The following is a 14,413-nucleotide window of genomic DNA, read 5'->3' on the forward strand; positions in this document are numbered from 1 at the left end:
ACTATAGTTGATGACTTAGGTGTGAACAACTAGATGACAACTAAATTTTACGATCGCTTTACAATACATATTTGTTGCCAATTTATTATTTTAGTCGCCAACCTATCACTAAGTTCCCTATATTTTTTTTGGGTGGCTTGATTTTGCTGCCCGTTTTTTTAATAATATGATGTAGGTATGATGCTTATATTTGAGGCTAATACTTATATTTTTTTGGCGCTAAAATATTAATGCACAGCCAAATTATAATATTACAGTGAAACCTGGTTAAGTGGGACCTGGATAAGTGAGAAACCTCTATAGCTGGGACTCATGGTGCGGTCCCGACACTTTAGCACTGAATTACCTCTGTTACTGAGAAAAAACGAACCTCTATAACTGGGATTCGTTGTCGTGATTTTATAGTCATATTTACCTCTATAATTGAGACAGAGAGTGTATTTTACCTCTTTTACTGAGACTATATTTATAAGATTACATTTTCCTAATTGTTTTTTAGAATTTTATAGGGAATTGACTTCTGTATCTGAGATAACGTCAATCTATGACCTCTCTAACTTGGACTTCATTAACAATTTCCGTATTCTTACTAACTCTTAGTCTATCCATAAATTCCGCATTTGCCTAATTGTGTCTAAAAAACTTCAAGTTTGATTTAGTTACTTAATTTATGTAAGTAACCCTCTATCTATCGAAACGAAAGCTGAAATTTTGACAACACGAAAAAAAATTCATTTATTATTTATTAAATTTCTAATACGCAATTAAGTCCGTATCAAATTTAATTTAATTTTGAACTATCCATCCTTTGGAGAATCATTCAAAATAAATTCAAAGAAATATTTCAACAGACTTAAAAAAATATTTAGGGACAAGGATTATTTTACCTTATTAATTTTTAAAGATAATTTAGTAATTATCTTACCTTATTAACCACCTCTATAACTGAAATATACTCTATTCTCACCTCTATTATTGGAACCCTCTGTAAATGAGACAGAAATTTATTTGTACCTGTCTAACTGGGAGCCTGTGTAAGTGGAAAACCTCTTTAAGTGAGACGTCCCTTGAGATTTCACTTATCCAGGTTTCACTGTATACGCCCAATGAAAGTTCCTGTTTAATATTTTAGTTGCCCGGTTAATAATAAGCCAAAATAAATACTTAGGTCTCCTTTTTTAGTAATTCGTAAATAACTCGTAAACGATGGCTAATATCAAAACAATTTTTAGTACATGAATAATTTACATAAGATTTCCAACAAAAAAGGTCATTAAAACTTTTTCGCTAGGATTAATATTAAAAACGATATTAAAGAGGGAAAATAAATTCTTCTATTCCCCTTTTTAAATATTGATCCTAGCGAAAAAGTTTGAATAACCTTTTTAGTAGGAAATTTTATGCTAATTATTCATGTAGGTATAAATATATTTTTCGCTATTGGCCTACGAATGCCTAAAAAAAAGGGACCTTAGTATTTATTATCTCCCTTCAATATTTTTTTTTATATTGATCTTAGCGAAAAAAAGAAGCACTTTTAAACGATTGTAGAACAAATTATAAGTAACTTTCCCACATTCATAGTATTTTGTATTGAGATCACTCTGACTCACGCATATTATTATTTTTTATCTCCCATTTATCAACAGTTTTGTATAATAATCTATATATTTTCTTAAACGTAATAAGTTTTTTGTTTTCAGATTCCTGCTACACTTTTAAAAAAATAGGTAATTATGGAAAAATCATAAATACGTTTTTTAGTCTTTTCTACCTTACGCTTTTTTTTTGTTAGAAAGTGCATTATTTTTGTTCCAAAACTAGATTTCTCATCCTTAATTTATCCGAAAATGATATATCACATGCCCTGATAGGTATAGTTTTAGAGAAATGTTGCTCCAAGTGAAGCGCGGCGGCTTCGAACTTCCCCCTCTCCCCCCTACTAAATGAGACGTGGCTCTCGATGTCTACCGGTCTGTATCTGCTCAAGACCAGTTAAGAATCAACTGTGCCAAGTTTCAGCGCATAGTCGCAAAGTGCAAGGTGTCGTGCAGTACCAAACTAGCTAGTAAAAGAATTTATTTAATTTCAGTACCATTTCGTAAGTTGTCACAGTGACAATCAATATGAAAGCGCTAGGGAGTAGGGCCCTACATACTATTGCCACTCACTGTGACAAGGTACCAAAAGGTACTGAAAGTTAATATCCTCGGCCATACAAGTATGGAAAAGCAACTATTAACTATCATAAACCTTAGAATGTAGTACATCAGTCTGCATGGTGCCAAATTGTAAGGACACCCAATTTCTCGTTGTGAATTTTGCGTAAAGTCATAAGTAATAAGCCGGTCACTAACATATTCGCTACTGTGTGAACTAAGTCATATCTCATAATGCATCTCTCTCGTAATGACATTGGTGCAAGCAGGATACACTGCGTTTGAATTGACGTAGTGGGTAGCGTTTAAGGCCGTAAAACTCATGGTGAGGGTACAGTAATCCGTCTAATAACTACCGAGTGTTAGAGAATATACGTCTTCGTGAACTGAAATAATCTTGTTTTATAGGTAACTGCATAAACGCGCGTGGAACAAGTTTTCTTGTTTGAATGAATATACAGCTTTTGTTCGCGTGCGTGATGCCGTCACATTCTTTTCAACCTTGCTGCTGAATAATCTAAATTTGTTATCAGTGCTTATTCCCTAGACAATATATATATTCATAGTTTCCTTGTACGCCCAGATCTAACATGTTGTGGGCCCGGCACGCTGCAACTTAGTATGCCACAACAACGTTCATGCCCTATCAAAATATTATGTGTTTAGTGGCACTGTCACACTTTGTCGGTGCAACGTTAGCTTATGTACAGTCTAGTTCACAGACATCTTTACAATCCAAAAATATATTTATACACTTATAATAAGACACTGAAAATAAGGTTGTGTAAATATATATTTGGATTGTTGGCTTGTCAAGATGTTTGTGATGTCGACTAGGCCGTACATTGACTCTTACTGGTATTGGATATTGTGCTCATAATAAGTTATTATTAATAACATAATGTATTCACAAAAAAACTTTCAAAAGTATACACTTTTAGTGATGTAAAACAAAAAATTGACCGATATCAAATATAAAGTAATGCGGGCAAACTACAAATGGTACATCAAAACAATAATACAACATTCATATAAACACTTACACTTAAATATAAGAAGGTACGTATAAAAACAAAAATGTACTGATCTCTTAGAGAATATAACCAAACGGAGTGGTCATTAACGGGCGTTCCCCTCTGTCGAAAATAGGCGGCCAATGGTCAACCACATGTATGGGCTGACGTTTATCTGACATGGCTATTTGGACGTTACGTATACATTTTGATGTGCGAAAAACGGCAGATTATTTTGTACCGAAAATTATAGACATGTCGTCTCCGTTTGGTTATATCCTCTAAGACTGATCTCATTCTACACCTACAAACAAAGAAAACCGGTCTCTTTGAAGAGTCACCCGTTTTTATTGTTCCAGTGTACATAATTTAAGCATGGTCAGTAAGGTAGAAGTACTAGTGCTCGACGCTGCACTAGTATTCGACATGGGCACTTTATGTCAAAGTGACAAGGATTAAATTTGAATACAGAAAAATCTTCGCCGTTCAAGTTAAACCTATATTACTTTGACATAAAGTGCCCATGTCGAATACTAGTGCAGCGTCGAGCACTAGTACTTCTACCTTACATAACGTGTTTTTTAATATATGTGATGTTTAGCTTCAAATGTGTGCACAGTACAGTCAACATGGATTTGTAGGTATATAAAAATATTAATGTCGACGACCGTACGTAATCCAATTAACGAAGATTCCTTTTGGTCTCTAATGAATGAATGAATGAATGAAAATCTTTATTTCAGGCAACTAGTGGCCCATACATAAATACCTTAAAACTAGCATACATATTACAAATACATATTACTAATTGCAAGCTTTTATTTACTTTCACCTGACCGCTGTCTGTCGGTTGTAAGTTAAATTTGATCCACTTCCCGGTTTCCGATTGAGCTGAAATTTTGCATACATACGTAAGTCGGGTGACAATGCAATATTATGGTGTCATCGAGCTGATCTGATGATAGAGACCAGAGGTGGCCATAGGAACTTTGAGATAAAACAACGAAACCTAATTGTGTTTGGGGTTTTTAGAATTGTCTCGATGAGTATTAATTGCCTGTGGAAAGAAAAGTCAGCGATAAAAGCCTGTACCAAAAATGGAATGTTTGCCAAAAACTTATTTTATTATAACAATTTTAGTATATCCTTCCATTGACGGATGACAAATTGTTTTTATATTAAATAATTAGTTTAAAGCACCATCATGTATGGCCGGTTTAATTATATATTATTAGGAACTATTGCCGCCATAGAAAGTCACCGACACAAAACTACGCTTAGGGATAAAAAATAGCATAGGCGCCATTCATTTTTACGTAAGACGATTTTGGCCAGTTTTGATACCCTCCCACCCCTATATAAGAAAACATAAGAATAGGCTGACTCCCTCCTCCCTATATTACCATATACATATTACGTAAGAATCTGAAGGAAATAATGAGTACACGTTTGGTTTGTTTCAGTTTTACTTAAAAAATAAAACATTTTTGGAAAGTTTATGTGTACCTACAAACGTACTGCACCGTGTTTGATAGCATATAATGTGAAAGTATTATTTTAAACGTAATATTATAATTTCATAGAAATTAAAAAAAATCGCATCTTTACGTAAGAACTATGAAAACCCCCTCCCTCCCCCTTGTAAGAAAAAATAAGATATGTTCGACCCCCCTCCCCCCAAAGTCGTCTTACGTAATAAATGAATGGTTGTAGGAGGTAAATGCGTTTAAAATCTGTGAAAAAAAACTTGTTATTTATTAGATTTCTTCGTTCATTGGACTAACGGGGACAATTTGGGGGCTTTTGTTAATCTCTCGCATGCAAGATATAACTACTGCAAGTGGGGTCGGACCAAGCTAACTCTGCGCGCCATTTGCAATGCCGAAGTGTGGCAATGGCATCATTCATGACAAATTTCTATGAAAATTTAACCTTTATAATGCCTCAAAGTAGTTGCAAAGCTAGCTTAGACTCGTGTACGAATACTTACAGAAATATATGTCGTTCGTATAAAGCTAGCTTAGACTCGTGTACGAATACTTACAGAAATATATGTCGTTCGTATAAAGCTAGCTTAGACTCGTGTACGAATACTTACAGAAATATATTTCGTTCGTATAAAGCTAGCTTAGACTCGTGTACGTTATACTCGTGTACGAATACTTACAGAAATATATTTCGTTCGTATAAAGCTAGCTTAGACTCGTGTACGTTATACTCGTGTACGAATACTTACAGAAATATATTTCGTTCGTATAAAGCTAGCTTAGACTCGTGTACGTTATACTCGTGTACGAATACTTACAGAAATATATTTCGTTCGTATAAAGCTAGCTTAGACTCGTGTACGTTATACTCGTGTACGAATACTTACAGAAATATATTTCGTTCGTATAAAGTTAGCTTAGACTCGTGTACGTTATACTCGTGTACGAATACTTACAGAAATATATTTCGTTCGTATAAAGTTAGCTTAGACTCGTGTACGTTATACTCGTGTACGAATACTTACAGAAATATATTTCGTTCGTATAAAGTTAGCTTAGACTCGTGTACGTTATACTCGTGTACGAATACTTACAGAAATATATTTCGTTCGTATAAAGCTAGCTTAGACTCGTGTACGTCATACTCGTGTACGAATACTTACAGAAATATATTTTGTTCGTATTAAGTCACATTTTTAAACACTGTCAAGACTCAGTACACACATAGGGCACTTAACAAAAGCCGACTACGAGTACATGAATGAAATAAGAACTTAGAACAATAAAGATAGGTAGAAATTGCTTGCCAATTAAATATAACGGTATTTTTATGTATTTTGTGTCAAAAAGGTTTACAGGCCGATTTTTACACGACTGCCCAAACAAAAAGAGTGTATTGTTTTCAGCGTTCATGTTTGTATGTATATATGTATTTATTGTCATTTTTGTCTCGTTCATCGATACCAACGAGAAAAACGGACAGAATTAAACAATCGGCAGTAAGTGTATTGAGGTTGTTCCGCCTAGCTTTGTGCTTGAGCTTGTCGACAATACACTCGCAATCAGATACCTATATCAGAGCGGCTTCGGTGCCCAAAAATATCTGAACACGCACCCCACGGAAGAAAGAATGAGCGCGCCGCGCTCTGACGAGAAACGGCATGTGCCTGGATTAGTATGAGAACCTATGTCGCCAAAACGCTGTCACAAAAATTGGCCATATTTTCTTATTTCGAAAGGGATTATGAGCCCTTGCCCATCACAGTAAAAAAAACTTTACAGTCAAGAAAATTATGTCGAAATTGCACTACGATTTTTATTTTTGTAACAATACACAAATCATTGACAAATTGTCATTTATGCTCTAGCCCTTTTACACTTGCATGGCTTTTCCAAGAGTGAATGCGATAGGATAAAATTAAAAATATTCGACTATGAGGTTGACACATGCGATAGGGATGTGCATGATTCGGTGTGATATCGATAAATGCTTATTAATGATCAATGTACACGTAAACTGTTCAGTTTTTTTTATACATATGTATTACTATATTTTCTGGTGACAATTAGGTACCTACTTACTTTTTAATAAAAAAATCTCGTATTGAAAGTAATCACGCCACCAACCACGCATATAACTGTACGTAGTCTAGCCATAAATTCTGTCCCAACTTTTTCATCATTTTAAACTTAATAATGGAATGTTTGATGTATTTTTCTTTCTTGGTTATGCTTAAATACACCTTTGGCTATCAGAAAAAGTACATTTAGATCCAGGTATCGTTTCCCTGCAGATGAGATGAGTGGGGCATCAAAGAGAATCGTGTCGTAGTGATAGTGTTATACAAGTGCAACAAGGAAGTGAATGACATTTTCAAACTGCTGAAACTTTTTAATATAACGCAGAAATGTATCTAACGTACTATCAAGCGATACAACGACATGGGTTTAGTCGACGACCAGCCCAGGAGCGGTCGCCAACTTCAAACAAGGACACCGGCAGTGATTAAAGTGGTAGCTGAGCGAATTCGGAGAAATCCGCTACGCAAGCAGAAAATCATGGCTAGGGAAATGAAAATACCCCCAAGAACTATGTCCCGTATCATAAAACAAGACCTTAGTCTTGGGGCTTATTGTCGGAGCACAGGACAGCGATTGACAGCGGCCCTACGGAAAACAAGAGCGACGAGAGCTAAAGTGTTGTGGTAACAGCACGCACAGGGCGGATATCGTAATATTCTGTTCACAGATGAAAAAATCTTTAACGTGGAGCAAAAATTCAGCCGCTAAAACGATAAAATATATGCTCACAGTTCCCAAGAAGCTTCTGAAAAAGTTCCAAGGGTAGAAAGACGCCACCATCCTGCATATGTCATGGTTTGGTGGGGAGTATCCTTTCAAGGCGTCACAGAGCTTCATTTTTGTGAACAAGGGGCAAGAATACTTGCTATGAACTATCAAATCGACATTTTGAAGAGAGTTGTTAAGCCACTAAATGATACTTTATTTACCGGTAAGCACTGGATATTTCAACAAGACTCTGCCTCTGCACATAAAACTAAGACAACACAACGGTGGTTAGCGACGCATTTACCTGAGTTTATTGCGACTGAAGATTGGCCCTCAGGAAGCCCCGATCTAAACCCCTTGGACTATGGTCTGTGGCATATTTTGGAGGAGAAAGCCTGCTCTAAACCTCATCGTAACATTGAGTCCCTCAAATTAGATTTAGTGCGGGCAGCGGCTTTAATACCCATCGATACCGTCCGTGCCATCATAGACGAGTTGCCGGACCGTTTAAAGAAGTGTTTTAAAGTAAAAGGTGGACATTTTGAATAAATATTTTATTGATGATTGATGAATGATGATGATTTATTTATAAGTCTTCTTTTATTTTTAAAATAAATATCATTTCATGTAGGACAGAATTTATGGAAAGACTACGTAAGCGAGTACTGCGAGTAGATATATAATAAACACTGTTACTTTCACTAGATGCGTGCGTAAAAAATACGCAAGTAAGTGTAAGCGTAGTAAATAAGTGGTCACAATACTTATTAACTAGCACGCTATTATGTTAAGGCATAACAAAGCAATAATGTTGTGTCATCCATCAATATGAATCTCAGATATAAGCTCGTAAATTATTAAAAAACGCTAATTAAAAACAATGAAAATACCTATTAACAATATTTTTTGCACTTAGACGGTTTTCACAATAATGCGAATAGGAATGCCGCTCTGATGTACGAGCGAGATAGCACTATGCACGTTTTTACCGGAGCATGGTGCGTATTCGCATCCAATGTGAAGAACGCTTTAAGATTTGTGCAAGAGTGTGGAGCGGGCTTTAGACTGGCCAGCAAATACCCGGCAGTAAAATTATGTGACAGCTTAAAACTGACACCTTACCTACTCGTATTTAATAGAGAAAATTGACAAATATGTATGGATACAATACTATAAGAAAAACTTTAAATCAAATACTCCATTGAATAGGAATAAATAAGTAAGTACATATTTTGTACATAATATTATTATAAAATGTGCATAAGTGACGACTTTTTCGATATGATCATCCAGAGGCAAAACAAAAATAAATTATTAAGAATAAGTATGAACATAAACAAACCGAACTGTGTATTTATACGAACATCGACATCGATAACTTTTTTGATATGGTCCTCGCACTGCGACCGAATAGCGCACCCGCATGACTTTTACGCTAAGTAGATATCAACCTTATCTCATTGACATAACTTTGATTTTTAGGGTTCCGTACCCAAAGGGTAAAACGGGACCCTATTACTAAGACTTCGCTGTCCGTCCGTCCGTCTGTCTGTCTCCAGTTTGTATCTCACGAACCGTGATAGCTAGACAGTTTAAATTTCCACAGATGATGTATTATTTCTGTTGCCGCTATAACAACAAATACTAAAAACAGAATAAAATAAAGATTTAAGTGGGGCTCCCATACAACAAACGTGATTTTTGAACAAAGTTAAGCAACGTCGGGCGGGGTCAGTACTTGGATGGGTGATCGTTTTTTTTATTGGCGTTTTTTGCATTATAGTACGAAACCCTTTGTACCCGAGTCCGACTCGCACTTGCCCGGTTTTTGTACGAAGCAATCCAAAAATCCTTGCGGAAACCGAAATTGTAAAAATATTGAAATATTACATGAAATAATACTTACCGATGATATGAAATGCCCCCATATCTAATATTTTTTGTCCGGCTAGTGTATTTACACTCCAAAATGGAGCAGCACGGCATATTTGTAATTTTAACTGGAATAGTTTTCACATCTGACATTTCAAAAGCGCCATACTGAACTGTCACACGACTGACAATAGTCTGAGGTGAAACTGAGTGCAGCTAACCATAATCTTGCCACACGCTTATAGACGTACGTTTCACTTCTATTACTTCTTTGTTTTGTGACGCACCCTAACATGCTGGTTCAGATACTTGTGAGCACGTTTGCCGTTCCAATATATCCTGATGGCGACTGTAAAAACTACAAACATTGCTATTGCTATACATACATACTATTGAAAAGTTATAAATTGCGATATTTCCACTTGACATCATTCAGGAAACTTCTCACATTTTTGTATAGGAATCGATTTTTCAATTTACTAAATGTTTCCTTTCCTGAAATTTCAAAGAGCTCCCAACTTTTTAAAACTTTCACATGTATTATGTAACAAACGTAATATCGCGTTCAGCGATTAACCAACGAGAAAACCAACGATTACGTTCAACAAGGAACACACATTTACACTAGTGCCCTTTAGACATTTGCGCCGATAACAAAATCATCGGCGGCGGCGTCCGACCGGTAGCGTGACGTAGGAGGAAACGGGGTCATTTGAAGCATGATTTATGGATGATTTTTTTGGGTCAAAAATCGATGAAGTAATTTATGGACAGCCCCTAAGGCATATATATTTCTATTGACATTCGATTATCATTTTTGTAATGTCAGCCTGGTAAAGGGTTTGACATATATAAACAGCCAAAAACTGATAAGTATGCGTCAGCCGCAAACTTGTAAGCCAGGCCGTTATGCGCTAACTTCTGTCAATACCTAAATGCAAAGTTCATTTTAAACGCGTGCGCGGTGCCTGCACCATGGAAATGAAAACCAACAGCCTTTGCTATTTAATTCATATTTTGAGTTAGCTTAACAAATAGCGTATTTCACCATATATGTAGCGAAAAAAAAAAATAGAATCATTGTTAAGAATAGAAGGTTGAAATTACAGGTTTTCACATTTTATTAAAAATATTTTTTTTATCTGTAGTACACATGCAATTACTAGTAATATATAAATAAAAATAGATATGTGTAAACATTAATAATGAAATTTAAACCTTTTTTAAGGTAGACATTAATAATGTTAAAATGACTATTATTAACACAAAGGTTGAAAGTAAGTCATATTTCAGACATTTCACACAAAATGTAAAATACCCAATTTTAAAACTGTGATTCTCCAAGCAAACTAATGTACTATACAAGCGCAACTCATTGGATAATCTTAATAGGGATTTTTCTTAACAGAAATATATAAATACATTCTGTTATCTATCGAAACATACCATTTTAAATGCTAACACTACATAACATGCGTTTTGAACGCTTGGCTCCTCGGCTCCGTACGCAACATGATTGTTATAATAAATAAACGTAATGTTAACGTACGTACAATAATTGTCTGTGTTCGTGTTTATAAAGCACTGTTGTGTGATTACGATCCGAACTTGAATTTGGTCGGGACTTGAGCGGGAACTGTGAACGAGTAACCTGAAAGTACAAAACAATTATTTTAATTATAATATAACCTTAACAGGCAACATGAGTGGTCATTTCTCCATTCAAACGTATTCGACTGTTTCCTCTGTTTTTGATGCTAGAGCAATTATTTTTTCTACACAGATTATTACGTTACTCCTTTATTTATTTCAACTCTTAGGCTAGGTGATTTATATTTATGAATATAAAAGTAAATATAAAAACACTTACAAAACAATAAAAAATATGTACATATAAACACATAATAAAAAACCTATCCTATGGTGTAGATCAGCGGTCGGCAACCAGCGGCCCGCGAGCCTCCCTAGCTAAGTATTTTAGTAGATGATGTAATATTGATAAGTGACAATGTCTGATAAAAGTGATAATTATTAGCAAAGTGCGCCCCGCGGCCACTTCGTTAACTGCTATGTGGCCCTTGGCTGCTAAAAGGTTGCCGACCGCCGGTGTAGATAGTAGGTCGCAGACGACGAACCGAATGATTTCCGGTTGCCATGTTGTTCTACTTCTTTAAAAAATGTATGTATAATATTGATGTGCTCATTAACAGGTAATTAGTCATTATTTAACTTCAACTTTTTTGCATTGCGAGACTGCCATTTTGGTGGGCTTTTTTTTGACGATCCAGTTTTTGTCAAGCATTAACGATTTATTTACCGTCACGCGAAAGGCGTTATCTATGTTTGTGTACTAACCTCCGCTCTGCTCGATGCGCTTGTTGTGCTGTCGCGCCTCCCTCTGGTCTCGTGTGGCTGGTGGTACAGTACTAACCTCCGCTCTGCTCGATGCGCTTGCTGTCCTGTCGCGCCTCCCTCTGGTCTCGTGTGGCTGGTGGTACAGTACTAACCTCCGCTCTGCTCGATGTGCTTGCTGTCCTGTCGCGCCTCCCTCTGGTCTCGTGTGGCTGGTGGTACAGTACTAACCTCCGCTCTGCTCGATGCGCTTGTTGTGCTGTCGCGCCTCCCTCTGGTCTCGTGTGGCTGGTGGTACAGTACTAACCTCCGCTCTGCTCGATGCGCTTGCTGTCCTGTCGCGCCTCCCTCTGGTCTCGTGTGGCTGGTGGTACAGTACTAACCTCCGCTCTGCTCGATGTGCTTGCTGTCCTGTCGCGCCTCCCTCTGGTCTCGTGTGGCTGGTGGTACAGTACTAACCTCCGCTCTGCTCGATGCGCTTGCTGTCCTGTCGCGCCTCCCTCTGGTCTCGTGTGGCTGGTGGTACAGTACTAACCTCCGCTCTGCTCGATGTGCTTGCTGTCCTGTCGCGCCTCCCTCTGGTCTCGTGTGGCTGGTGGTACAGTACTAACCTCCGCTCTGCTCGATGTGCTTGCTGTCCTGTCGCGCCTCCCTCTGGTCTCGTGTGGCTGGTGGTACAGTACTAACCTCCGCTCTGCTCGATGCGCTTGCTGTCCTGTCGCGCCTCCCTCTGGTCTCGTGTGGCTGGTGGTACAGTACTAACCTCCGCTCTGCTCGATGTGCTTGCTGTCCTGTCGCGCCTCCCTCTGGTCTCGTGTGGCTGGTGGTACAGTACTAACCTCCGCTCTGCTCGATGCGCTTGCTGTCCTGTCGCGCCTCCCTCTGGTCTCGTGTGGCTGGTGGTACAGTACTAACCTCCGCTCTGCTCGATGCGCTTGCTGTCCTGCTGCGCCTTCCTCTGGTCGGCAAGCACAAGCACGGCGCTCAGCTGCTTCTGTTGCTCTTCGTCTAACACTTGGGTGAGGGCATGGTATAACGCCGGCTCCGTCGTTGAAATGCCTGCAAACGGAAATTAAGTTTTATGTCCATAATTACGTTTTCGAAGGGATTTTTTGTCAAATTTTTCACTTAGTTAACATTAGTAAAGATGAAGGCGATTTCAATTATTATTTTATTTAGAAACAGTCTTATAAAATATGTAGGTAAGTAAGCTAACAGTTAGAATTTCATATAGTGTAGACCTATAGTTTCCTATATGTAAAACATATTTTGTGAGAAACTGAATACTATGAACTGCTATGTAAGTATAACAACTATAAACAATAACACATAATGAGATAGCTTAACCTAACTTTCAGAGTTAGGTATTTAATAAAGAATAAATCTTTTTCTCAAACAACCCTAATAGTGCACTGCCTTATGGGAATACAGTTCAGATTCGGAAACCCCTACCAACTTTTAGTATGTTGTTGGACATGGCATTGGTTCTCCAAAACTGCCGGGAGACAGCGGCGCCGGCCATCTACTTCAGCGGAATGACGTCATCAAAATAACTCCAGCCTCGTTGCGAATATTGCATATTGCACCCAAACTAGGCATGGTACATACATAATCGTGTGGGGTATTGCATGAAAGCCAATTAAATATGCTATATTTCATTTATACATTTACAAAAAACCTAAATGATGTAAAAAAAATATTCGATTATTTGGGTTTTACAACCAAACCAAAAGTCGGATGTTAAAGCAATGTACTACAAAATTAAAGACGACGTCTGAAGCCATACACTGATATCAACAAAATCAAAATTGGACCAAATATGTGGAAATTATAAATCAAAATGTAGATCTTTACCAGTAAAAATGCATTTAAGTTAAAAAAAAAACCAATCTGGTCATTTTCAGGATAATCCGGGTAAGCTTCTAGTATGGTACTGTTATTAGCAATATGCCCTGGGTTTTAAAACTGCCGGGAGACCATCTCTATTGTCCCCCAGTGACGAATAATGACGTCATACAAATAAAATAATCACTGCCGAATTTCGTAAAATGTTAATTATAGCTATACTATGGGGTCACACATATGTACATATGTGTTAGGGTTTACCCTAATTCTTTATAAGCCTTATTTAAAATGTTGTCGATATGAGGAATGAAGGTTAGTTTAGTATCAATGAATACACCCAACTTACATGCAAATGTGATAACGGGGCATTTGCTATTATTTTAAAACAAACTACTTCCAGTACAGTAATCCTCAAATCTGAGTAAATCTTCTTCAGCATAGAACCGTCGGCAGGGGTCTTAATAACTCGGAATATTTTGGTGTCACCGGCATAGATAAGAGATTTTGAGTTAGATAAACACTCCGTTATATCATTAATGTATAATACAAATAACAGAGGGCCCAGATGGGATCCCTGAGGGACGCCTGACATGGCTTGTTTGAAAGCTGATGTAAAGCCTCCCAACTACAAATACTACAGCTTGTGTCCTAATTTCTACGTAAGACTTAATCCACCGAAAAAGATCATCGTGTATACCCAAGTTCCATATTTTTAACAAGAGAATATTATGAGAGATTTTCTCGAATGCTTTTGCAAAATCTGAATTAATAGGGAATATCAGGCAAAGCTCTGCGTAGGTGGCACCACTAGCACATACAGTAAACAAAACTCTTTGACATCATCAATGACACATCATGCGTCACTAGGTCAATCACATGGTCTACCGTGAAACAC

At 37.3% G+C, this 14,413-nt stretch overlaps 1 protein-coding gene and 1 long non-coding RNA gene across 2 annotated transcripts in view; one reads left to right on the plus strand and one right to left on the minus strand.

Annotated features, from left to right (window-relative positions):
- The first annotated feature begins 5,187 nt into the window (after positions 1 to 5,187).
- On the plus strand, positions 5,188 to 8,025 carry LOC134678977 (uncharacterized). The gene is made up of 3 exons (XR_010100272.1): positions 5,188 to 5,202; positions 5,242 to 7,494; positions 7,901 to 8,025. It is a non-coding gene; the product is annotated as an uncharacterized LOC134678977 (long non-coding RNA).
- Positions 8,026 to 10,418: 2,393 nt separating this feature from the next.
- Positions 10,419 to 14,413, minus strand: part of LOC134678974 (importin-7) — a 103,207-nt gene continuing 99,212 nt past the window's right edge. Inside the window, exons 14-15 of the mRNA XM_063537733.1 lie at positions 12,589 to 12,732; positions 10,419 to 10,972 (exon numbers count right to left, since the gene is read on the minus strand). Coding sequence (XP_063393803.1) covers positions 10,917 to 10,972; positions 12,589 to 12,732 — 200 coding nt within the window. The 3' untranslated portion in view covers positions 10,419 to 10,916. The remainder of the gene's footprint in view (positions 10,973 to 12,588; positions 12,733 to 14,413) is intronic.

The sequence above is a fragment of the Cydia fagiglandana genome, chromosome Z (genome assembly GCF_963556715.1).
Source record: "Cydia fagiglandana chromosome Z, ilCydFagi1.1, whole genome shotgun sequence".
Taxonomy (NCBI): Eukaryota; Metazoa; Arthropoda; class Insecta; order Lepidoptera; family Tortricidae; genus Cydia; species Cydia fagiglandana.